The sequence below is a fragment of the Bombus flavifrons genome, chromosome 15, assembly GCF_040668555.2.
Source record: "Bombus flavifrons isolate JBK064 chromosome 15, iyBomFlav1_principal, whole genome shotgun sequence".
Classification (NCBI taxonomy): domain Eukaryota; kingdom Metazoa; phylum Arthropoda; class Insecta; order Hymenoptera; family Apidae; genus Bombus; species Bombus flavifrons.
The window spans coordinates 10,564,829-10,591,265 of NC_138456.1; the positions used below are offsets into that span (position 1 = coordinate 10,564,829).

At 30.5% G+C, this 26,437-nt stretch overlaps 3 protein-coding genes across 15 annotated transcripts in view; 1 reads left to right on the top strand and 2 right to left on the bottom strand.

Moving 5' to 3' along the window:
- Nucleotides 1-533: 533 nt before the first annotated feature.
- On the bottom strand, nt 534-9,869 carry LOC138187702 (FHIP family protein AGAP011705). 4 transcript variants are annotated; one of them, XM_069128754.1, is made up of 13 exons: nt 9,001-9,869; nt 8,632-8,843; nt 8,263-8,514; nt 8,024-8,174; nt 7,602-7,847; nt 6,252-6,299; nt 5,281-5,448; nt 3,893-5,170; nt 3,610-3,808; nt 3,478-3,489; nt 3,241-3,397; nt 2,937-3,102; nt 534-2,859 (listed from the first exon to the last, which is right to left on the bottom strand). In XM_069128754.1, the coding sequence occupies exons 1-12, from the start codon at nt 9,148-9,150 to the stop codon at nt 2,940-2,942; spliced, it is 3,036 nt and encodes a 1,011-aa protein (XP_068984855.1). In that variant the 5' UTR covers nt 9,151-9,869; the 3' UTR covers nt 534-2,859; nt 2,937-2,939. The 4 variants fall into 4 exon arrangements, with proteins under 4 accessions (XP_068984855.1, XP_068984854.1, XP_068984857.1 ...); XM_069128753.1 differs by having other exon boundaries at nt 534-3,102; XM_069128756.1 differs by lacking the exon at nt 6,252-6,299 and having other exon boundaries at nt 535-3,102.
- A 96-nt stretch (nt 9,870-9,965) lies between these two features.
- Nucleotides 9,966-11,584, top strand: LOC138187707 (translation initiation factor IF-3). The gene is made up of 2 exons (XM_069128773.1): nt 9,966-10,948; nt 11,094-11,584. The coding sequence occupies exons 1-2, from the start codon at nt 10,463-10,465 to the stop codon at nt 11,235-11,237; spliced, it is 630 nt and encodes a 209-aa protein (XP_068984874.1). The 5' UTR covers nt 9,966-10,462; the 3' UTR covers nt 11,238-11,584.
- Nucleotides 11,585-13,245: 1,661 nt separating this feature from the next.
- The window catches only part of LOC138187704 (spondin-1), a 32,861-nt gene continuing 19,669 nt past the window's right edge, over nt 13,246-26,437 (bottom strand). For 3 of the 10 annotated variants that reach the window (XM_069128757.1, XM_069128759.1, XM_069128764.1), the window contains 15 exons: nt 21,857-22,100; nt 21,004-21,190; nt 19,945-20,109; nt 19,596-19,719; nt 19,290-19,420; nt 18,259-18,457; nt 17,967-18,129; nt 17,464-17,803; nt 16,175-16,379; nt 15,402-15,569; nt 14,937-15,059; nt 14,499-14,647; nt 14,276-14,354; nt 14,122-14,202; nt 13,246-13,987 (listed from right to left, as the gene is read on the bottom strand). In XM_069128757.1, the coding sequence (XP_068984858.1) occupies nt 13,812-13,987; nt 14,122-14,202; nt 14,276-14,354; nt 14,499-14,647; nt 14,937-15,059; nt 15,402-15,569; nt 16,175-16,379; nt 17,464-17,803; nt 17,967-18,129; nt 18,259-18,457; nt 19,290-19,420; nt 19,596-19,719; nt 19,945-20,109; nt 21,004-21,190; nt 21,857-22,100 (2,534 nt within the window). In that variant the 3' untranslated portion in view covers nt 13,246-13,811. Of the gene's footprint in view, nt 13,988-14,121; nt 14,203-14,275; nt 14,355-14,498; nt 14,648-14,936; nt 15,060-15,401; nt 15,570-16,174; nt 16,380-17,463; nt 17,804-17,966; nt 18,130-18,258; nt 18,458-19,289; nt 19,421-19,595; nt 19,720-19,944; nt 20,110-21,003; nt 21,191-21,856; nt 22,101-25,373; nt 25,474-25,965; nt 26,342-26,437 lie in introns of those variants that run through there. The other 7 variants (XM_069128763.1, XM_069128765.1, XM_069128760.1 and 4 more) reach the window with 7 other exon arrangements.

The following is a 26,437-nucleotide window of genomic DNA, read 5'->3' on the forward strand; positions in this document are numbered from 1 at the left end:
GTGTGTGTGTGTGTGTGTGTGTGTGTTGAAATTTATAAGAATTTAAAAATTGTTTATAAAAAATTCCATATAAAATATTGAACGAATTGATTTTTATTACTCATCTTATTCTTCTTGCGATCTAGTAATGATTAAGTATTTAAAAGATGGTTAAAACACAAAGTCATTTTTATTTACACTAAATACATGTATGTATGACAATTCATTTATTATTTAAAATAATAAAGTTAATTTTAAAATGTATTTATTCTTATATTATGTACTTTCAGTGGGAGCATTTTATCATTATTGAATAAATATTAGTAAAAGATAATAATAGTAACAATAATTAAAAACGAAAATTCTTGTTTTTATAGATTATTCAAAGATTTATTACTTCATATCTATTTTATCTTCTCAACGTTTTAAAAATATACGTATGTATATGAGAATTCTGTTTCATAAAAATTGTACTATATATTTATATATGTATATTTAATCTTTTGGTATCAGTTTTTATTAAAACATTTTCTATGTAATACAATTATATATATATTTTATTTTATATTACAATTTCAGCGTACAGTCGTTGTGTAATTAAGATATTAAATTTTCAAAATTTGAACATATGTATATTATTAAGTTTTGTATAGCATATAAATTCTGACATTAGTAATATCTATCTTACTAAGCAAAAATCAATATATAACAAATGAAAGTTTTCTTGGTGACCATTATAAATTTGTAAATTATACAATTTATTATAACAAATTGTTTGTAACAACATATAACATATCTTCAGTTAAACAGAAATGCAAAAATATAAATTCAAATTGATTTTATCTATTTATAAAATAACTATAAAATATAGTTAAATTATTGTTATAATTTTTTTTATTAATATACTTTTAATATTAGCAACATAATTAAAAATGCAAAGATAAAAAATATTATAAACTTAAATATTTAAAATTATGCTATTGAAGTTATATATGCAATTCTGAATTATGAAAATTCTTGAATGATTATTATAAACTACTTTATTACGTAAATTTATTAACAAATTTAAACATAACAATGAACTAAATGATAAAATATTAAAAATATTACATTATATTATTTGCAATAAGTTGGCAAGCATATAACATTGTTTGAAAATACTGCATGTTTTCAATAAAGGTACATAAGGTATGCTAATAATGAAATTTGCATTTAAACATTTCTTATGTAAGAAATTATTAAATTATTAATTTACTAATATTACAATGCTACAAATTCGATATTACTTGTAGTCATATAAAATAATATTATTCTACCATGCATTACATGCAAACATTTGAAGCACATTTGTTTGAATTGTTAATAACTCTTTATTAAATTAATATTCATTTAAATATTTGAAACAAAAATAAAGCTAGAATACTTTAATAAAGTTCCAATAATCTAGTTTAATATCACATTGCAGTAAATATTTTATACTAAATATGAATTTTAAAATAATCAAAAAACATGTTGATTTTTAGTAATGAACAAAATATACATATAATCATATTTTAACCAGTGATCATGTTACAATTTCATTGTCATTTAACTGTTTCTTAACTACCATAATTTTTTAATAATTGCACTCATATATTAATATTAATTTTAATGTTTGTTAACAAAAATTGAGCTGGAATAATTTTTGTATTTTAATAATTGAATTTTGATATGCTATTTATATGTAAGCAAATATTTTATAGTCATACAGTAATATCGCATTATTGCCAAGTATCAATATTTCTTCAGTTATTAACATACATATTGTACTAATGTTTCACTTTAAATATTGCAAAAAATTTGATATTTGTATATTTTAATTAATACAAAACTACATAATAAAATACTTTTTACTTTATATTTAACATTACATTAGTGAAGGTAAAAATATAGGATAAAATTATTACAAGATAGATGAATTGTTAATTTCAGTTAGTGTTCGATTTACGCACAGTTTCATCTAGCAATATTTAAAAATTCATAATTTAAAATATATAAATTTATATGTATACAATATTTTGTGCTACTAAACTTTCAAATCATATTTGTGGATATATATTACTCCGTAATTATGACTTTATAATTATATATTAAGTTAAGTACAATAAAAACAGGCTATGTAATTATTACACATTGTTAGTCAATGTAAAATTCATAAGTATGCAAATATATTTTCCTTGTTGTTAAAATAAATTTGTCATAACAGTAATTTGATTGTTAAATTTTAAATACATTTGGAACAATTTCCAAAGTGTTGATTATATTATGTAACGTATTAAAATAATAACTTGGCACTTTCCTTTGTTTATGTAAATATTTTTAACTATTTATGATCTTGGATTAATATATATATATTTAAATATAATTTCAAATAAATTGATTCGGTTTGTAGCATATGTAATAAAAAGTTATTAAATAGTTTAATAATGTAATATGTGTATATTGTATAGGAAATTGCTCTAAATGTCAGTCTTTATAATAAGATTCGGCCGATTTTGTTTAAATATTAATAATTAATATTCACGAAGGGCCTATTTTGAATAAAACTTTCTATATATTTTCTCTTAACACAATTTTCATATAACTAGTGATTAAAACGGATAACATCAACAAAAATGTATAAATCTATAACTTTTTAAGCTAATCCTTAATTTGTCTATCTACATTTATAAAATGAAAAAGATACTATTATTTTCATATTTATAGCAATAATCTGTATAATATTCTTACATTCTCTTCAATAACTTTACATAAACATTTTAAATTCTATAATATGATGTATTACGTATAAGTCTAGCAGTGTGTGTGTATATGTATATCACATATTACTTTATTAAAACCCTGTAAGAAGGAAAGAATATTTTCAATAGTTACTATATTGTTAACTGAATTTTAATTTGTGTGTTCAGTCGTCTTACATATTAAACTTTAAACTCCAGATTATTTGTAAGAGATATAATGGCATGTTCTTGTGTAATAGCAGCTAATTCTTTTAGCCACTCGTCTAATACAACTGCACATAAGACCACATTTTGTACTGGACTTACTTCATTTGGGGATTCCCAGGACGTTTTTGTATAATACCTAATCGATGAAAAATTTTATAATATTATTATAATCTTTATAAAAGAAAGTTTGTATAATATTAGTTAAATTTGTAACATATCTTTTTAACAATTTTAACTAGTGAATCTATCAATGATATGATAATAAAATATTTACCGATATCCAGAACCATGTCCAATAGCTTCTAATTGATTTTCAGATATACCAGTTGATTGATTAACAGTATTGTTTAAACTACTTGGACCAGAACTGCCACTTGATCTTCTAAGCATTTGTGTAAAAGATGATGTTAAACTCCATCTCTTATTTTCACCTAAAACGTAATTTGTTTGAGTATAATAGAGAAATAATATTTATATATTATTCATATTTGTAAGCGATTATTATACCTACATCGTTTGAACACTTCCGGGAGTGCATGGGAATTATAAGCAATAATATAATATTTATGTATATTTATATATTGCATCAATAAAATATATTAGTGAAGTATAAATAATATTTGAATAATCAGAAAAATTGTACCTCTTGAAAATGGTTCCCCACTCAAAGAATTTCTTTTAGTGGATACAGAATGAGCAGCAGCTTCTAATGCATTTTTTCTTGCATTTACTAATTTATCCTCGCGGTTAATTAAAAAGAGTCGTGCTTGTTCGACCAATATATCTATATTATTGTGTTGTGAAAGAAATTGATCTATTTTATGTTTTAAAGATGCAAGTACCTGATGAAAGATAAAGTTTTTTTTATAATCTTATACACTATTTGTGAATATGTACATAATAAAAATATGTATATAATTACAAACCTGAAAAAGTGATCTAATACTAGGTTGAAATACTAGAGAATGATTTAAGAGAAATGATTGTAACAAAGGCTGTGGATATATTGCTAATCTGCTGATAAGACCAGTTAGATGTAAATTAACATATAAATTATTACTTGTCATACATTCGAGTTTTCGTAAAAGAACATCCAAAAATATACCGACATTCGGTTGTCCATTAAATACATCTTGACGGTAATTTTCTTTACTTTGTTTATTCGCTGTTAATTCTTCTGGTGCAATTGAACTTGATTCTATAATGCTATGAAGAGATAATATACCTTGTTCTTTGTTTGATTCAATTTCTATTTCGTCGTGTTCGCTTATTCGATCTTCGCTAGGCTCATTATCTGGAGTTGACTGCGATGAACCTTTAAATGCGAAGCTTTCATAGCCGCTACTTTCCCCTAACGATAAAAGTGAATTCATGGTGGTGTTTGAATCGTCATTACTGCTATCAAATTCCTTTTTATCTATTAATGACATTTCTTTAACAGAATCTGATATTCCAATATCTTCGTTTAACAATTCAGCAATATCTGCATCTAATTTTGCTTGTTCTTCTAATGATAACTCTATACCTGTTGCCACAAGGGATTCTATTTTTAACTCTTTCTCTATTGTATTTAAATCCTTCCCATCTAGCAAAGATATGTTAACTAGCATGTTATCTATTGATGAGTTTTCAATAATTTCATTAAAAATCGTTGGTTGCTTTGCTATCTCTAATGATAAAGCTTTATTTGTTTCAGTTTTCTTCTGAGATTGATCTAATAATGTATTGTCATCTATTAAAGTAGTCGCACTGCTTGTAGTACTATTTTTTGGTAATTCTCCATTGTATTGATATGACCAAGTAGAACAAGCAATTCGGCAAGCTCTTATCTTTTGTCGAGCGTCACATAAATATGCATGATAATTCCCATAAAGGCTGTCTGATAATCTGACGCCATAATTTATAGATGCTGGCAATGACTTCAAAGATTCAGATGTAGCATTTGAATATTTTTCATATGTTGTATTGTTAGGTAAAGAATTGAATTGAGAATTTATAGATGCAAATGGCGAGCAACAACTTGGTGTCAAAGACAAAAACTTTTCAGCTGCACGTCCAAAAGGATCTATATCTCTTAATCTTCTACGTTGGGAAAGCATTACATGAGAACAAGGACTTAATGCACCCAGACATAATTCTAGCATAATGTCTTCACAATTTAAATTAACCAAAGTTTCAAATAGTCCCAATGTTACTATACATAACTAAAACAAGGAATTGAAAAATTTTTATGATCTTTTATTACTTATTATACTTACTAAAAGTTATTAACATTGTCATCTTTTATAATATGTAATGAAAATAAAATATATACCCGTGACCTAGAAGATATCCTTTGAATAAGGCTATCCAGTATTCTGCATTCATCATAATTATCTTCGAGTAAAAATCTAACGAATGAACGTAAGAGACCAGGTTCAGTTACAGAACGAAGAAATAAATCAAAATAAGCTGTGGCTGCAACTAATTCATCCACTGTTGTCTGTAATATTAGAAAATTACTTACCTATAATTTTGCGTATATGTATATACTTTATCATAACTTAACTAAAAATTAAATAATAATTTTAAACAATTAACGATTAATAATTTTTAAGAACTTTTTTAAAATGTGTGTGTCATTAAGAATTTATAATTCATGAATAAGCAATTATTAATAAAACTGCTACAATTCTATTTAATATGTCTGGATTTTAATATTCAAATTTTATTTTGTGGTAAAAGAAGGATATTAGCATTTATAGATAAACATTATCTAAAACACACAAAAACTTCAAAAATAATTAAACAAACTCACACTAATATTAATTTAAAATAGTTTCAAACTACATATTTCTATTAGGAAAACAAATAAAGCATAAAGCATAAAACATGAAACAAAGACAGAAAACAAAAGCATACAAAGCATAATATATTTAAATTTGAGAAATTTAATCACTGTAATTTGGAAAATTTATGTATAAAAAAATATAAATTTTATGAATAAGATATATTTCAAGTATTTTATGTAAAGTCATTAAACATAAGGTTTTAGGTACACTTTATAATATAATTCATATGGTTTATAAGTCGTTTATAAAAGCTTTATATATTAAATGTTTATTGTAACTATTTGTAAGTATAGAATGTCAGTAAAAGCTTAAGCCTGCACTAATATTATATTATTATTTATATAATAAAAATCACGTAATATTAAGAAGGTATTAAAACTTCCTAGAAGTATTAAAACTAATATTAAGAAAATTGAACAAGTTTATTACACTAACTGCAGTGTTTTGTACTAACCCAATGTTCTTGTGCATCTAGCTGTTCTATGGTCAAACCAACAGAATCCTGAGCACCATAAACATGTCACCGGATAGCCACCAACAACCATATCATAACATAAATGATTCGAACTTTATATTAGCATTATTATTAATACTTAATTAGTAGTAGGTATTAATATTTACATTTACCATCACCACATTGACAATGTTATATGCATTTAATAACACATCTATATGTACCTATAAGAATCTATTAAACAGGAAATATTAATAAACTTTACGTACAATTCCAATTACCAATTATTATGCATTTAATGTTTTTAAATAACTAAGCAGGATATTAAAATAAGATGAAATAATTGAAATCATTATAAAATTGAGTAAAAACCAGGAAAAAGTCATGTCATTAGCATATTTCAATATCTAAAAAAAATTAATTTATGAAAAAGAGACAGGAAGTATTGTATATGTCGGATTTACATTAGAATTAGGGTTAGGGGCGTGAAACGAATCTTCACCTGGACTACACATTGTCGTTATGCAATAGAGAAGAGATTGACTAGTGCAAATACGATTATTACAGAATTTGACAAGTAACCGTGGTAATTAGATACTCGAGAAGCTAATGACAATGATCCTAGGTTCAATAACGAATCCGCGGTCAACGGGATAACAGGATGCGCTTTCTTCCAAAGCCCAAATCGTACTCGACTTGCTTTGCTACGGTGGAAGTATAATTAAACTAACTCTTTGTTAAAACGTGGAATATCCACCGAGCGTGAAGACGTTAAGTAACTCGCTAATATGACCTCACGAGAGAATGATTCCGTGATGATTACTCCATGCCTCTGCCAGACAAAGCGTTCATCCCGTGACCGCGGTTACGTTCGGCAACTGGCTGTCGCCTCGAGCCCAAGCTCATTATCACAAATCTCGAACAAATACAATCGGATCGAATAACGACAATTGTTTAATTACGCCTATGATAGAATCTAGATTACGGTGTTAAGGGATTTTCCCGAAGTTCCAAAGGGAAGGCTCCGATGTCCTTTCATCTCCGACATATATATGTATGTTTAATAATAACAATTTACTAACCATATTCTATTTTCAAATAAACAAGTTGCAAGTACCTTCTTTCACCACACATACATGTAAAGTAAGAAAGATATTGCAATGTATTATAAACAAAATAGGTATGTAATAATTATCTATTATAATCATAAAATAAATACACATATTTAAATTTCTAATATAAGTTTATAAGCCATTTGCAGAATGATGCATTTCATCTAAATTAAAACGTAAGCAGATGTTTTCATTTTAAATAAATAATAAGATATATATGTGTGTATATTATATTCACCTGTAACAAAGCTGGTCCCATCACAGGTACCAAAAAGCCATGATATAAAAATTCAAGTAACTGTTTTTGTACCAAAGAATGTGCGACTTGTGCAACAGCATTACAAAAGTCTAAAGAATTCATTAAGTGCATTAATGCTGGTAAATCATTAACATCATCTGGTGTTAACCGATGCCAATCATCTGTTTCAATATCTAATTTCCTTGGTAACAATGAATATAGCCCGCTTAAACCTGTAGCTAATACCTAATTATTAAATAAATAAAAACTTCATTAGTACTTAGGTACATAACAATATAGCATATGAATACATAATAATTATAAATTATGTTTATGTAAAACTTGTCGCAATTAATACTATCTCTTATTAGTCATTATTTTCTTTTTTTACATAAATTTAATTTATTACAAAGATTACATACAGGACATATATTAGAATGATCAGCAATGTAGATGCCAACTTCATCATTTTTTTTTGAGAGAGACATACAGAGTAACATGGAATCACGTGCTTGTTGTCCTACTCCACCTTCTCTGTGCACATATGGTATCAGTAATGTAAAAATAATAAATCTAGAAAAATGAACGTATATCATTAAATATACATTGTGCAATATATGCATAACGTTGTGTATAAATATGTTTGTAATATTCTACTAACTTGTTTTTTCCTATTGCTGTTGGATGAAAAAATAAGTCAAGTAATGCCATGTTTTGCATCAAAGCAACACATAATTGATTTAATAACACTACTAATTTTTCTTCTACTTCTAATGGCATAATATCATTTGCACAATCTTCAAGTAATCGTAACAATGGTCTGGCAACTGGTTCATGGGCAAGAAGAGTACCACTATGTGATACTAAAAGTTCATATAGTTTTAATTGTTCTAATCGAACAGCATTATTAAATCTGCAAAATTACATACGATACAACATACAATACATATATTATAACATATAATATTATTTTTATTTTAAATAAAGTTAAAACACAAATTTTTATGATTTTTAATCAAAGGATTTCTACCTTCCACTATGTTTATTCCAATCGTAAAGTTTAACAAGGAGGTTTTCACTTAATAAATGCTCCAAACAAGGAGAGTGTGTTGCTGTTGTAGATTGTCGATAGTTATTGTAAAAGTTAAAATCACGTAATTCTAAAACTAAAAGAGTTACCATCTGATCTACATGATTAACAACTCCAAGAACATCATCTTGATTACATATTCCTTTCGGCGGCTGTACAAATACAATAAAAAACTTAATTACAATCCTTTCTAATTTATTACCATAATATCAAAAAGCGGAAAATACTACAGTTACAAAAATCGTTTGAAAAACTTTCGAATCTTTACTTTTTTTACTATAAATGCTATGCTTTAAAAATTGAACTTACAGATGTGCGTAAAATGATTTCGTACGCTTGTTGCCAATGTTTACAAAAACTGTCATAGCATGCTGATGGGTCAGCATCTTTTGGCGGAGAATCTCTTGAACGTTGCTTAGTGAAACTAGTTCTCAAGGGGCTACTTCGTAACCAGCTCATTTTTTCGGTCTATATTTTATTTACTTCCACGTTCATCAGAAACCTGATTTCACGCATCCTTTCTCTTCGAAATCTCTCATATTACTAACTGGCATAAAAATAAAGTATTCGTCTATCTTCCTCAGTTTCGACTAACCAAGTTTTTCTGTCAAAATTGTCCTACTTATTGAGATAATCGCCCATCTACGCAGCAAGGACACAGTGATAATACAAACTACATATTTATTGTGCGACTTGCGCATTACGAATACTTTGCTAACGCGTGTCAGCGTTATATTATGTCAAATATTTTGTATGTTTGATAACCAGCAACTAATCACTCTTGTATTATTATGTTAGCCCATTAAGAAATCGCCATATTTATTCAACTAAGGTTTACAGATTAATTTTAACTTTTTTCATTTTTCCTATTTTTCCAGATTCATTTGAAGTACGTCCATGTTTATACTTCACAATGCAATACGTTTTGTCCAGTTTGTATTTTAGAACCATTTCAAAAATTTGTATTATATAAAAAGAAATCAGGAATCTTTATGTATCTCCCCAAGATAGTGATTTTCATCATAAAATCTTATAAAATATAATAAAAAATTTCTGTTTGACTTATATATATAACGATTAAAATATAGATATTAATTAAAATAAAATGATGTACTTACATACTTAAGCTTTATTAAGTATAAAGAATTAAACCTCGAACATAGTAATATGACAGATGTGTGTAAATAAATATATGTAAATAAGGTATTGTTTAATTTAACCAAAGAAAATAGTATATTCATTTTACATTATGACAAAGAAATGCAATATATTAATATTCACAGTTTCTACTCTGTATTAGAATGATATATGCTCAATTTAATGTTATAGCTGTCACGAATTTTAAATGTTAATATGCATAGAATCTGGATATATTAAAAAATATGAAAATAATTAAAGTATGAAGTAAAATATGAAATTAATTTTATTAAAAAGAAACAAAAATTCTCGAAAATTTAAAAAACATTATGGTCACGTAGCTACATTACAATCACAATGAAAACCGTAGGTATTGTATATTTAAAAGATTAACAGTTTTATGACCTAAAAAGTTTTAATTTTATTATCTCCGATATAAAGGAATAAAACTAAAAAATAAACGAGATATTAGAATTATTTTGTTAATTATTCTATGGTTAGCATGTTACTTAAATTTAACTATTTTTGTACGTTAATTGTAACTCTAACCTCAATCCTTTATTCTGTTTCAGTACGGAATGATTTTATGTCTAAGTCTTATTTGTAAGAAGTATTACTAAATATATCGTCAGAAATGTCCAAATTTCTATTTAAATCAATTAGATTGTTCTTAATTAAAAATAACAGTAATGTAAATCAGTATGTTCAAAATTGTAGCAAAAGTTATATGGATGATACAGATGGGAAGAAAAAGAAAAGAAAAACTTCAAGGATTCCCAAAATTACACTTATGCATACAAATAAATCTATTTCTGTCATTTCATTAGAGGATGCAGAAAAATTAGCTAAAAGGCGAAATCTTGAGTTAATACAAGTATCAAATACATCTAAAAGTGGTAGAAGTGTTTATGAATTTGCAAATTCTTCAAAGTTTGGCCGGATTACAAGCGATGTAACAGAAACACATAAAAATGAACAGAAGATAAAGTCTGCTAAGCTATTTACTATAAAACAGAATATTATGGATTATGATTTAAATATAAAAATTAATAATATTAATAGAATATTAAAAAAAAATTATAAGGCTCAAATACTTTTTTCCCACCCACAGGGGCTTCAAGTAAGGAAAGCATTAATTGCAACTATCTTTGTTGTTTATAAGAGCTTGTATTCAAAATATTTGAATTATTAATAATAAGTTAAGTTGTATTAATTTAAAAAATTAATTGGTATTCAGTTTTAGTACAATATCATTAATTTTATAGGAAGAGATGATAGAAGAAGTGAAAAAAAAGATACAGGGAGTTATCTCAAAAACACAGAAGAAAAAAGGTAGTACTGTACTTGTATATACTCCTTTATTAAAAGAGGAAAATATTTCTCCAAAGGAAGATGTTAATGATAAGTAATGTACTGAAAAAGTGGGAAAATTAATAAAATTCTTCATAATCTTATATGACAGTATATTCTAGTAAATGATAAATTAAAATTTATTGTATCATATATGGATCTGTCTTGTAAAATTGTGTAACATAAATGAATATTATATACATAGGACAAGTTAAAATATATAATATAGTAATTCTCAATTATGCAGTTCAAAGTATTGTACAACAAAATGGGCAATGATTTTAATGTATAGAATTAGAATATTTTACATTCTTAATACTAAAATGAGATTCAAAAGTACTGATTTTCAAATCAAAGTGGTTTCTTACATATATATATTATACTATATATTATATATATAATAAAACATACTGTAACAGTACTTAACTATTCAATAAAATAAAATATTATGCTTATAGTAAAATGTATTATTAACATCAATTATACTGCCTAAGAAACCAGAACTTTCTCGAATTTAGGATATTTATTAGGTGATCCTTTTAGATTATACAGAGTGTCTAATTTCAAATACGAATCCAGAAGAAGAAGGAAGCGGGATTGTTTTGTCACTTTCAGTTTTTCAAGAACACGAGTTTTTGCAAGAATTTGATTAAGAGTGATGAAAACTATATCGATATCTTATCTCACTTATATTAATATCATATCGATATAAAAGTTATTAAATTTAGTAGTTTTAAATGATTGAGTATTATCATTGAACTTTAGGAAGATATACACGGTATTTTCCCGCCAAACGACTATTGCTTGCCTAGCTCGTCGATATCGCAGCTATATGTAATCGTATCGGTACATAATATTGTCTGAGAAGTTCTTTATAATTTTGCTATTATATAGTGTCTAAGAATACATACATATATGAAAAAAATCGAACATTTTGCGTATAAAAAGTGAATTCATCGGATCAGTGCAAGCAAATGAGCAATGGGGCCATGGGGTGGAAAATCGTGTGTTTCGTCGCAACAAAAACTTGCACTTTTTATAAATTTGAGGGCGATATAGCAATTCTACTTCCGAATTCGCTTTAAAATAGAATAGTTTGATCATCTAGTGGATATGGCAGATCATAATTCAGTGTTGAACAATGTTATTAATATATTGGTAACTATATTCATATTATATAGGAGAGAACAGTTTTGAATTTCATTTAATACTATATTATATATATATATAGTAACATTAGTATCATTATTGTCAGATATACATATGTAAGTGAATATAGTAACTTGACTGTGTCTTGTTTAATAATGACTTATTACTATCTAGCGATATGTGACATATATACTCTTATCCTTAAGATTAATTACAGTATGCTAAGATGAGAAAGAAAGGAAAAGATTATGATTAACAAATTGTGTAAAATCAATAAAAATTGACTAACTACTACTATTATTTGAAATATAAATATCGTGTATTACATTTACTTTACTTGGAAATAATATTGGATTAAGCTTTTGAATAATAGCATATATGTAAAAATTATTATTACACTCCTCATTTATAAATATTTTCTCCATGTTGATAGTATTTGCCCAATTAATTTTACTTACATCTTAAACATATAATTTTAATAAACACTAATTGAAATTTTCGATCTTAAACTGAGATCTATATTTTCTTAAATCTTATATGATAAATGCCACAAATATATATTTTATAATAATACTTGTACAGATAAACATATTTATTGCTACTATACATAGATTGGCTTTTAAAATATTTGAAAAACAGTACATTTTTTAATAATAATTTAAATATCGATTTACTACATATTTTTTCGCATAAATTGTATTTTTCTTTTTGTATTTGTTTTTTTGAACATATTTTTTATGAATAATTGGAATGCGGTTTTTTTGACTGAAAGAATTACTTACATTATATGTAAACTCATATGCAATATATGTGTAATTATATATTACAATTACTCATATCACATATGCATAATATATGAAGTATTCCATATATGTAGTTTATAGCGATTTGTTATTATTTTTCAATATTGAATAACTGAAAAGAATTAAAACAAAAGGTAGACAAGAATTGTAGCACGATATTTTGTGCGTTGTATTACACTAATTTGATTTTAAAATTTATCATAAATATTTTCTATTTATCAATAAATAAAGGAATTTTTTTAATGCATATTTGATTTACTGCTAATTCATATATACCTTCCAACATGTTTATCAGAATATAATTTCGGTTTTGAACACTTTTTTATTTTAAATCTTGCAATAAAAGCGATAAAAAATTAAACAAATTCGATTTTAAAATATTATGTATCAATGCATCAAGCATCCTCAAAACTAATATTGTAACATATAATATAATTAGGTGATATCTAATAGGTATTGATTGTCAGTTCTTATTTATAGTACCATAAATTTTTGGAAAATATATCACGTCAAGAGATTGTAATATTTTATTATGTATTATAATTGCAAAAACTCTATTTCATGTCAAATTTCTATTATGCTTGATTTAATGATACATAAATAAAATTTCAGATTCAAATGCATTTAAAGACAAAGAAATAAAATAAAAAATGGATATGTAAAAAGTATGGATGAACATTATTATGGACATTTCCCTGTATAACATTTTCTGTACTCTACCAGAGAAGGGCAAAGTTTGCCTCTTGGACCAAAAGGTTGAACTTTGACCATTCTTGTCCTGTGTTGTGCTGTTTCTCCACAAGTGGCTGTACAACGTGACCATCTAGACCACTGTGTCATTTTACAGTCAACTGAAACTAATTTCATCAATAATTGCATTAAGATTTAAAAATTTTCTCAGAAATGGTAGTTGCGTCTGGTAACCGTATCATTAACTCTACGGCCTTAACAATGGAATATTAAAAAGATATGTTTATGAATCAAAACTCACTTTGATTTTCTTCTACCTTCAAACTTTGGTCACGGTATATACGTCGCCTTGGAACATCAGCTTGCAAGGCTACGGATTTTACTTTTATTTAAACAGTTTCTGTAGTTAGTACATGTTAAATTAGATTAAATTATTTTATCTTCACTGTACTTACAACACAATGGATCTTTACGACATTTTCTTTTACGATGTAATTTTGTTGGACATCGTTTACCTTTACCTCTATGTGGTACCTGTATTATTCAAATTAAACGAGGTTACGTACGCTTTTGAAACTGTTGGAGATGGAAAACATTGATTCGTACGAATTTTTCATCGAATAAAATAAAAAGAACATTTAACTTTTATTTTCCTTCCGATTATAAAAATTTATTTACCTTAATTTCTCTTGTACTATTTTTATATCCACGACATCCTGCACACTTAGACCAACTACTCCATTCGGATACCTGACAGTCGACATCTTCCGCATTATAAGACGATTTCATTTGACTGTCTGCTTCGATACCTCTGAATTTTAATTTCTCTGCAAGAAGATATTGCATATTGTTTACTACATTGCAAAAAACATTTATAAACCAAGCAGGTTAAACGTAGAATGTCACTAAATTGTATTAATGTTTATACTGATAATAAGCGAGCAATTAACTGCTTAACAACATATCGAGCAAAAAATATTGAATTTCAATCAAATTACGGCTTTCATAATTATGGCTTTCTTTTTTTGTTTTGTTGATAATATTCGAAATTGGGGCCAAAGGGATTCGTAATTCGATTTGCAAGACGAAGTAATGCAATTTGTTAGGTAGCATCACCATGGTGTGCTCGCTTTGTCTTCGTACTGCGTTGCCCCTGTGCAGGTATGTGATAGCTGAGAACGCTGCTGAGGGATACCTTATAGTTTTTCGCCATAGTCGATAAGTTAGTCCTTAAATCTTCTATATTTTTTTGATAAGCAAGCGTGCACAGAATAATAATGGAGATTTTGTTAAAAAACGTAAGCCACAAAACTTGAATTACTAAATTTGCTATATTCGATAATCATCAGAAGCTCTAAACGAGTTCGTTCGAACAGTACATATAGTTTTCTTTCCTTAAAGGAATTAAAAATCAATGAATTTTGTTAGAGTCGAGTTATTGTTACTTTTATGATACAAAAGTATATCAATAGTATCAAAATTACTTTATCTTATCATCTGAATAACTTTTACTTCCATCGTCGATGGATTTTTGAATAAAGAAAGATGTAGGAGATGGCTGAATTACGAAGGGAAACTTACTCTGATAGCTATCGCAAACTTTTTTGCAATCTTGTTCAGTTGGAAAATTATTTTCATTTCCATCACAGCCGGAATACTTGAACGATTTACATCCCTTCTCTTTGTCGAAATACCAACGAATGATGTTACCGTTGCATCGTCCTTCTTCCTTCGGTTTCTTGCAAAATTCTGCAATCAGTCCAACATTCTCTTAACAATTTTCTGTTTCTTTATTTTTGAAATCATTTTTATTACGATTTACCCTTTAATCTTTTCTCACTAGCTTCTTCTATAAATAACGAAAATTTGCATGATTAATCGCTTCTCTTTGTTTTTGTTTCACGTGCTTCTGCTGCTTGTGTTGCTTCGATTTACAATTTGAATCTTTGTTTATAAAAATGCCGCATGCCATGAAAGTGTAAAGGGAAAATTTGACACAGTTCTGTGAGAATTAAGAGGGTTTTATATCTTGGCTTTTCCTTTCGACAAGCGAAGCTTTGTAATTGTCGAGAAAATAAGTTAAGTTCTAATCCGTTTTTGGGTCTTGTTATTGGGAAATTATAAGAACATCCTATGCTAGACATCTACGAGATTTTTCGAAATATTTTAAAATATCAACGAGTTAAATATTAGAGGACTTACATTCTACAGCGATATGTATTAACAGGATATCATTAGACTTTTAGCGTCTCTCAAAGCTAATATAGAATGAACGCGCAAAGATTTGTATCAATTTTGTCATGTATGAAAATTGATTTTGCTCCTGGTTAGAATAGAAAATCGTTCAGTCTTACCTTCTGCTTCTTCTTTCGTGAAGTTACATGATGCAATCTTAGCTTGACAGGGAACCGCCTCGTGTCTGCATTCTGTAGGATCCACGTCATCATGGCGTTTCCAATTCTCATGGGTCATTCTAAATCTCGTTTGGGTACCGCTACCGCAGCTAGAACTGCAGGGTGACCACAGGGACCATTGCATGTAACGCTCTTCGATGCATTTCTAATTAGAAAATCAATACGATGGATGAATTAGATCTTTGATTCAATTACTAAGATTTCTGTCATTTAATCATTTAGGCTTATTTAACTTTCTTCGTAAATCTCATGGTTCAAAAGATTTTGACATCCCAGTAATTAATTGAATTTGATTTTTAAATATGCCCATTAACAAACAATTCTAATCTTTTATGTTCTATTAATTCTTAATAGAAAAAGTTCTAGAAATAAAATTTAATTTATTATTAGCATCTAAAAAATCCTTTTTTTAAACTGTTACGGCGAAAGAAGAAAAAGCTAGTCACTTTGTAACATCAGAAAAGAACGTATGTATAAACTAGATGGTGTCGCATATAGTGAACGTTAGTCGATTGCATTTATTAAAAGTTGAATGTCAGTGCGTAACCATAATTCTATATGCGTGACAAAGTACATTTAACAAATGACGTTATTAAATGAAATATGAAGTGACAAATAAAACGAATAATCTAGCACTGTGAGCAAGCAGAAGAGAAATGGTCATTATTTTATAAAGAAGGCAAAAGCAATTTTGTTTCGTTGAAATATCGATTATCTAGCTTTCTTATTCATTTCATCCATTGTTTCTGACTTACTCTGTAAACGGAGAGTTAACTGATCGTTGATTTTTCACTTTTCTCCTGATTAAATCGCTTGACTTACGTGAGGGTGCCAGTGGATGGTTCAGCGAGAAATGGTGCAGGTATGGTTTATAGTTACTCGCGCGTGGAACGATTATTCTGAATAATTCGAAATTCGTTAGTAATGATTTGTATATATACAGAGTGTCCTGCATAACGTAGCACTAGCATAGATACTATGTTATGCGGGACAGCTTGTATAAAATGATCTTTAAATGTAATTATTATTATTTCTGTGATGACCAAGTTCGATAATTTGTTAATAATAACATAAACAAGCGCAACTGTCAAACGGTAGTTTGTTCTACGTCTTATTTTCACGCGCTCGACGAGACAATAGCCAGAAAGTTACGTGCACGCGTTTTGCGAGGTTTCTGCTAGTTAGCTTGCAATTAGTAAATTTTCGTAAACTATCACTGGATTCTGTACTTGCGACCATTCCTCGATTCCACCCAACGTTGCTTCGTCTTCCTCGTAATCTTCTTTGTTATCATTGTCCTCATTGTTATCATTCTCCTCCTTTTGGATAGACATCTCGCTTACCTCCTCTCCATTTTTTTCATCGCACTCAGAATTCGTGCAATGGTCGGTTTGTTGAAGTTGTTGGTCGCTATAGAAGGCTTTGCACTGTTTATATTTCTTGTTCTTGAAAGCCCTTGTTCTGGTCCTGATTCCGCGGCCGCAGGTCGTCGAGCATTCACTCCAGTCGCTCCATTCGTGTAGTACTTCGGACTCGCTGCATCCTTTCACCGATCTTCGCTCTCCATTGCTATATTTAACGTTATTCAATTTTATTTCCTCGCGATACAGATAATCCGAAACGAATTTGTTACAAGTTTCTAAACCTTCTTGAATACCTACAGCAACGTGTTTCAATATTCCGAATCATACAGATTTCTCTAGCAGAGTTTTCATAAAATCGTGGTAATTACCAATCGTGTCCAAGACATTGACGCCTGTCACTTAGCGAGACGTTGCACTTGTTCGCGACTGCTGCAGCTTCGTTCTCGTAATATCTTTGTCTGAGTTGAGTGCCACGACCGCACGCTGTCGAACATGCAGTCCAGTTGCGCCATGCTGTCACTTTGCAGGCTCCTGTATACGTTGTAAATTGTATTTTTATTAAACTTCCTCGTTAAAATGACCACCTCGAGCAGGAAATAAAAAAGCTAATAAAAAGAGATATTCTCTATGTTCGTGTTTATTTAAACTAGTGTTAGTTACCCGTATCTGTGGACGATGGCGCATCTTCTGACGCGTTCTTGCAGGCTGTCTCGTAAAGCCTCTGTCTGTTCAAGTAAAGCCTGGCAAGCGGTTTCATATCTAAACCGGAAGGATCGTAAAACGGAGACTTGGAGTCGTTTGGGTAGCTCGAAGTTATCCTACGGATAGGTTCTTGAGGCTCGGTTGGCGAATCCGGTGACTGCAAACGCAACAAATCTCCTTCATTTTACCGTTTAGATAAAACGCAATTGCAGTATAATAATAACGACGATATCAATAATTAAGCACAAGACATTCATCAACCTCCAAACAATTCTCGTCCTCTTCAACTTATTCATTTTATCATTATAAATCTGCTTGTTTTATGAACTTCTTTTATTATTATCGTTCGTTTCCTTTGAAATTAATGAATTATTTTTGCCTCTTTATTATTGCTCAAGATATTTGTATGCGTTTAAATTTGTGTTTCGCGAGGAATCACGAGGACATCGTTGAACGATAGATTTTGAATGATCGAAAAGCGGAAATGTTGCGACGCGACGAGGAAAGTCGTTGGTCGGCCGGAAAAGCGTCGCAGGCACGATTACTTTGACGCCGTCAGCGATTTTCACGCGATCCGCAACCCTATTGTCGATTGTTAGGCCCGAGACCTGCGCTTGAATTTATTATGCGATTTTCTGCGATCGACAGCTGACACTGATTTCGTCCTCCTAAACGAATCTTTTCCGTTGGGCATCGAAAACTGCTGAAACGTCTGGGCTTTTCTCCGCCCAAAGGGGAAACCATTTTCCATCGTAAACGAAAACCTATTCGTCTTTACCTGTCATTTGCAATTTTTCATTACGCTTCGTAATTTGTTTTTTATCGGCAGCTGCTTTTCGTTTTCACTCGTTGGCAACGATCGAACTGAACCGAATGCAGCCGGAAATGGACCAAGAGAATGTTTGGAGGATGTTTTTGTGAAAATAATTATATCGTACGAAGTTGGTAAAGTAGAATTTAGATCGTTTGAGAAAGGAATTTTGTTTTACCAAATACGTGATTCCATTATCAGTGCCCGCATCGTAAGGGTACAAATTCAGTTCTTTGTGTTCGATCCAAGTGCAACTATCCAAGCACAATTCCAAACCTGAAACTCCGACGATCCAGTCCGGCGAAGGATCTACAAAATCATTTTTCACGTTTCATATGTTAATTGAAATTCAGAAAACTTCGATCGATCCATCGTAATTTCTAGAATCTTGCAGTGGAACTCGTAAAGCATTTCTAGGTTTCGAGAATCGTCACGTTGTCTAAGTATAAATCGGGAGAATTATTTTTCTCCAAAATTTCCTTACCGATCATCGACACCAAAGACATCAGGTGATGTTCCCGATCAACACGGAATACCGCAAAAGTTTTCCCAGTCACATTGGGATAACTTATTCCTCTGGCTTTAATTATAGTTCTGATCTTTTTACTCTGTGAAAAAGTAAACCATTCGTAGATCGATATTTACCGTCAATATTAATACGAAAAGAAATTTACGCAAAACTAAAATCGAATTCTTATAACTCAAAGCAAAGAATTTATTTTGATTAGAAAGTAACTGTAACTCTCCTTATTCCCTGCTACAGTCAACTTTTCATGATAGACAAAAGCGAATTTAAAAAAATGATATAATGTTCTTGTTTTAATAATATTTACTTGACTCTTTAATTCGGATTCTAATTTCCTGGTCGATCCAAGTTCAGCCAGTTGTTGCAACCCAGGACTAGCTAGACCATCGTATTTCCAAAATCTATAATCAACCGTATGCGATGCTCCAATTACGTCTGAAAATCGAATGAGCCATCCTTTACTAGGAAAGTCCTGGAAAAATGATAGAAGTTCGATTAAAAATTATTTTTCCATTAAAAGATCTTATTAAAGAGAGGAAACATATTGCATAGCTCGTACAAAACTGTTGGAGTGTATGTTTTTAGTTTCAATTTTTCGATAATCACCAGTTGAATGCACGAATCTGATCACAATAGTGGCTGGCTCTCATTTCAATTTGACCGAATATCGAAAATCGTTGAAACGAATGCACACGGATGCGATTCTGTATTTATGGGTAACGTTTTCCTATAACGTTGTTACATACCCGAGCCACACATGGTCGCAAGTTAAAAGAAAGTTTTGTCGAACTTTCTTTCGACCCATTTTCACGTCGTAAAGTAACTCGGTCCCCCGCAACATCGATAAAACAGCATCCAGTCACCTTATTTAGCATGAAGAATTCCAATTGGAATTGAAATAATTCCTCTCCAATTTCAACTTGTTTCGATACTCTTCGTAATTTATCAATGTACATTCTTTATTTTAGTACAACGGTTTCGCACGAAATTAATTCGTAGTGGAATTTTATATACTCGAATTGTTCAAAGTAAGTAATTTGTTTCTTACACGGTGTAACGTACGTCTAAATGTCCGCGAACTAATCCTTTTTCCTTTCACCAAGACGATAATTTCATTTATACGAATTTTCCAAGAATCTTATTTCAATCGATCAGTACACTTAATTCACATCGTTTCGATTTCAATAAAAAGAAGTTTCGACGAAAAAGAGGAAGGTCGAAATAAAAGGAAAAGGAGTTGCTTCGCTTTCGTTATTCGTTCGAAGGAGTTTCTCATCGAAGAGACACGTCGATGCTTAAACAAGAAGATCGATAGCGATTCTATGCATTTCTGTTTGTCGATGTTATTTGACAAGCTCTCACGTGCCTTAGGATGAGTATTTCTAGACCAAAGTCCCTCGAAAGTAACTTCGTACTTCGCCTCGTCGCAGGCGCAGCACTTTTTCAGAACCTGCCCCTGGTCGTCCGCCTCGGCTCTCGAGTCTTGACATATCTTTAGCACTAAGTTCTGATCATCCATGTACCATGTATCTGGCGTCTCCAATATCGTTGCCCTATGAGAAAAACAAGTGGAAGAACACGTGTTACCGGGCCCACGTTCCCGAGATTTCATTAATTCGAGATGTCAGCGTTTACCGAAATGGGCCAAGCTTTGCGTTTAAATGCATGCTATTCGATGCGAAGTAGAAAGACAGATTTATTTTTCGCTCGTTTTGTCAAATCGTGCGAAAAAATAGCGAAATATCGTTCTATTCTTGCTATTCTAGCGGTATCGTGTAACATTTAATTCCGTTAAATTTTAGGATAAACTCCGAAATTGATAAATCGAAACATTTATCTTTGGAATTTTCTTCTATTTTAGAATTCTTGTTTTCCGATTGATCGTGAAAAAAGAAAAAATACTTCTCCACTGAATAAGAACGAATTTTGACGAAGGAAAAATTTTCGTTACATAAAATTGAAAGATAAAATGTTTGTTAAATCGTGTATTTATTAAATTACGCGCGATATTCCCTTTCCTAACGTTAATTAAAAGATCCGTATATACAAAACAGACCAATATCTCGTTGATTTTCATTTTATAAATTCGAATAAATTACAGGATACGTAAACGACGAGAAGAGATAGATACAAATTTATCGATATGATTAAATTCATTACTATTTGCATGCAAAGATACGTTATCATTTTCCATGCTTGTTATTAAAATGTCCCTTCACCTGATAAATATGCAACCGCTACCTTCGGAAGGGCTGGTCCAGGCCACGGAAATCTCTTCTTTGGACATCTTCGAGGTCTCCACCACGGCGTTCGGACAACTTTCCGAGTATGTTGTCAACAACTCGTCTTGCAAATCGAAGATGCCACTCTCTGCCGTGTCGTCTTCTTTTTCGGGCTCGGCGGATATCAAAAACCTAGTGAATTTTCTTGGCATGATATCCGTACTGTCTGCTTGCAATGTCACTGAAACAAAAAATTGCATTTCATCCTCTTGCTCCTTCGTTCTTAACTCCTTCACGCAAAGAGATTTTTTTATTTTAGTCAACGATTCGTATCACGTCGATTACAATTACTTTTCTTCCTCCTTTTAACAAACTTCAGGAAATCGTGAGTCTTTTCGTTCTCTAAAAATCTTTAAGATTCAAAGTGACCATCCTTTGTTTACATACGTTTCTTCGAATGATCCGACTATTCATCTAACTATGGATATAGGCACTGCCTTCGCACAAATTGTTATTTATGCATCGATATCGTGATTTACGGCAAGTCTCATATTCTGAAGTAGTTCGTAGACGATAATCGAGGGGATTAAGATCGTGACTTTCTAACGAACAATTTTCTGCCACGATGAATGCAGATAAATTCGTTTCCAGCTAATGTCGTTCTGATTTTGCGGACAGGGTGGAATCTTGCTCGAATATCCGTTTGTCAGCAAACAAAATACAATAACGAACCAGCGATCTTCAAAATATTTATTTTGGATATCGTTGTTGCAAAATATATTATCGTTTATTTTTCTATTCCTAATCGAGCATCCGTACGTCTCTGTTACAAGGCAGGAATGTACATTAGTTACCTCGTCGAAAATATTTACTTTATTGCATGTGTCACAACAACGTTGTAACGCACCGCCGAATTCTAGCTGCATATATTTTTTATTGCTACGTTAAATTCTCTGTCTCGTGTAAATTTCTGTAGAGCGTATTAAATTCTCACGGTTTGCACACTCTCGCGACTCGTCCGATTATTTTGTACAAACCTTTTCCGACGCAAAATTCTTCCCGCTGTTTTACCGAAACAATTGTTTGTTTTTTTTTTGCGACAGACGAGGTAATATCGTTGCAAACGTTCGAGTAATTTAGAAAAAGAAATCGAAAAGGGATTAATGAACATTTAATTTTGTAAATAATTATGACTCGATTATTAGGTAATAACTATTTTTCTTCGGATGGATAAATATTAATAAAAATTGGAAAATTATTAAATGGCGTTATGAAATTTCATTCTATTTGTTCAATACTATAGATTAGTGGAAAATAACAAAAATGTTCGATTCGTTGATTCGGCAATGTGTTTTACCGGAAAACGAGTATGAAGAGAACAGAATCATATATTTTCTTTACAAAAGCCTCGAAAATAACGAATTAATACAAATTTCGATCAAGCGCTTTTAGATAATTAAACGTTGACGAACATTTGTTGGGAATGGAAAATTAATGCCTTCGATCCAGCATTGAGGGAAATTAAATTGGTTGCAGGTATCGTGGTAGTGAAGCAATTGCACTGGTTTTCTTTGACTCATTCGCGCAAATTACTCACGGAACCTTTGCTCAACAGTCTGTATTTTGTGCAACACAGGCGTCAAACAGTCGTGCAATAACGTTGTATAGTAGGTGTGTATACGATGTGATTCGGTTAGCGCGACGAACAGATTGATCGTAAGCTATTGAAACGAAAAACTCGTTTGGGTAAAAATTACGGAACTTCGAAGCTTCTAATTTTACATGCTTGAATTTTTATCGAAATATAATTCGTGCGTGGACATTGAAAATGTTATCGAACGATAAACGATAAAACGCTGTGATAGTGAAGTCTACAATTAACTGCGTGAAAGTGATGATTTAACGAAACGGTAAAATAAAATGTTTCAGCTATAAAATACGAATTGTAAAATGTAAATTATCGTCGTGGCAACTACTGTCGATAAATCGTTTCGATAAAAATGATCAAAGGATTTTGTGTTAATAAAAAATAAGTAACTAATTTTGTTTAAAGTAAAGATAATAATATCGTTTTAAATCTCTTCGTAAAGAGATGTATGAGAGTTACGTTAATCGACAGGTATTACAAAGATTATATCGTCAGTGGCAACTTTTAGCATGTAAATCGACGACAGTAGCGAGTTTACAACGAGACAACCAACTTGCCGAGTTCTCGGTTCTGTATGAATTTCAACGACTTTGCAAGCACCCTGTAGACACACAAAACTATCTTTTCCCTTCCAGTCGATTTTACTTCGTCCCGTGCGTATACATCAGAGACGTAACACGCAGATGTTTAGAGCATTTATGGCTTCCGGTATTACGGGTCTTCACAAACTGCGTCTAGTTCACTGAATAACTCAGTCGTCACTTAAACGTTGATCACAAATATTTTTCACGCAATACCGTGCACCTATCTTCCTCGTCGTATTTTGCTCGTTTAAAACAATCTGGTTGATCGAGGTTTAGTCACCTTTGAAATAAGATTACACGAAGTAAAATAAATTTTTGGTATTTCCATTATTCTATTTTGACTTATGAAAGATGTACGTGTACACGTTTCTATTTAAAAGAATAGTGTAATTGCGGGCAAAAATTATACCGCGTGTGACGATATGTAACTTTATTGCATAAATATCTATTGTAATATTTTTAATTACAAAATATGTACGTGCAATTATAAATAATTCTCATTTTGGAAAAGTGACTGGCCACGGAATAGCGTGCGCGACAGAAATTCCAAGAACCTTTTAGTATTCGCGTCATCAGCATGAAACTTGTTATCTACATTTCTGAGTACGCCAAATTTAGCTCTTAGGAAATTTCAGGTTAAATAATTAGCTTCAATTTTTCAGGCAGAATATTTCTCAGTACCAATTACAGTACACGATTAGGAAAGTAATTACATACGCGTTTAATTATTCTCGATATCGACTTTAACTTTAAACGAATGAAAATTTGTCAAATTGTTAGAAACGAGGAATCTGAAAACTTTGGAAATCCTGAACAATCTGCGAGCTTTTAACCGCAAAAATTACGAAACGTTCGAAAATCGAAATATTCCGAAAATTTAAACGAGCTGCACAACCTTCGAAAATTTTTAAAGTGTACAAGGTTCGTAAGTCCCAATAATAATTATCGCGAACGAGGTACCGAATGATTACTTTCAACAATTTAATACAATTTAATCTGATTATAGTCTGTCTGCTATAAGCAGGTCTGGGTTAGGTCTAGGTTGCATCTGCGTTAGTCTTTGCATATACCGATTGTCATTACCGTATTACAAAACAATTCCAATTTTGAAACTCTTCTAACTTTTTTTTTAATCGTTCTAATTGTACAGTTTCGCATCAGACATTACACCTTAATAAATTCACGCAGAATTCTTTTTTTACAAACTACTCATTTCCTATAAAATAACGTTGAATCTGCAAAATTCTAACGCGACGTTTAATAGTTGAAAAAGGTGGCATACCGTGAGAGAGTTGAATAAATTCTTCTTGAACACTGTCTAGACGCAATGACGTTAAATAAATCCAGTCTCGAAACTGAAAGTTGCGCCAGCAAGCAGTGACACATGACTCTCACGATCATTCTCATAACCCTGAATTAGAAGAATTAACTGGGAAAAAGGGGGGAAAACAGAGTTAAATGAAACCTTCGTCGGTGTATCGTGTTTCCCACGCTGACACGCAGAAACAAAAGGAAAGAAACTTGCTCGATTTTGCAATTGCGCGTGGAAAAAATCTCGCCTAAGGTGCTACTCTATAATCTGTTAATGTGATTAGCGGCAACACTTCTAAGGTGCTGTCTTTCCATGAACGTTACACTCGCTTTCTTAGCTTTGTCATCATTGTTCCTCTACATTTTTAGGGATATTAATTTTCAAAATTACGACTATGCGTCTATCTCTTTCGATTTCGTCCTGTATAACTTATCTGTTAACTTTAATCCGTTAAAGTAACAATCGTCGATATTTAATACCACATAGTTACGTACGTTATCGTGATAACTGTCGTAAGCGAAAGAAAAATATCGAAGAAAAAAAGAAATAAACGGCAGATTACCTTTGCGAGTAATTTTCAAACCAGCGGAGCATGCAATCTATTCGATGTCTCGAGAATTTAGTTGTCACGCTGCTTTATTGCTTCTCCGTTTACGTCTTTAGAAACCCTTCGAACGTAAATCGAGGAGATTTGTTGTCTGCGCGACAAGGTTTAATCGAATTCCCGATAATGTGAGTTCGCTTCATTATTTTTTTCCTTCTCTCTAGGCTGTCTTTTCTTCCGATGTTTTACAATTCTTTTCTCTATGCGATCGATTAAAACCTCTTCAATGTGAATTCTACGTTTCTTCGTACAAAAATTGTCTTTGTGAGATGACAGTCTTGATATACCGTTGTATACAAATACTATTGTATCATTTAAGAAATTGAACGATTCCCTAAAAGGAATCGATACATTTTATCCATCTTTTATCCCGTATACATATTATAAAATAATAATTAAACTTAAGGTAACATCACAAAGAAGCAACTTC

What these genes read in the sequence shown, in the direction of transcription:
- LOC138187702 (XM_069128754.1), bottom strand. Translation starts at nt 9,150, where the DNA reads ATGAGCTGGTTACGAAGTAGCCCCTTGAGAACTAGTTTCACTAAGCAA. An exon ending in AAATCATTTTACGCACATCT is followed by an intron (nt 8,844 to 9,000) that starts GTAAGTTCAATT and finishes GTATTTGTACAG; the next exon opens with CCGCCGAAAGGAATATGTAA. An exon ending in GGACATGGTTCTGGATATCG is followed by an intron (nt 3,103 to 3,240) that starts GTAAATATTTTA and finishes TTCATCGATTAG; the next exon opens with GTATTATACAAAAACGTCCT.
- LOC138187707 (XM_069128773.1), top strand. Translation starts at nt 10,463, where the DNA reads ATGTCCAAATTTCTATTTAAATCAATTAGATTGTTCTTAATTAAAAAT. An exon ending in CCCACCCACAGGGGCTTCAA is followed by an intron (nt 10,949 to 11,093) that starts GTAAGGAAAGCA and finishes TTAATTTTATAG; the next exon opens with GAAGAGATGATAGAAGAAGT.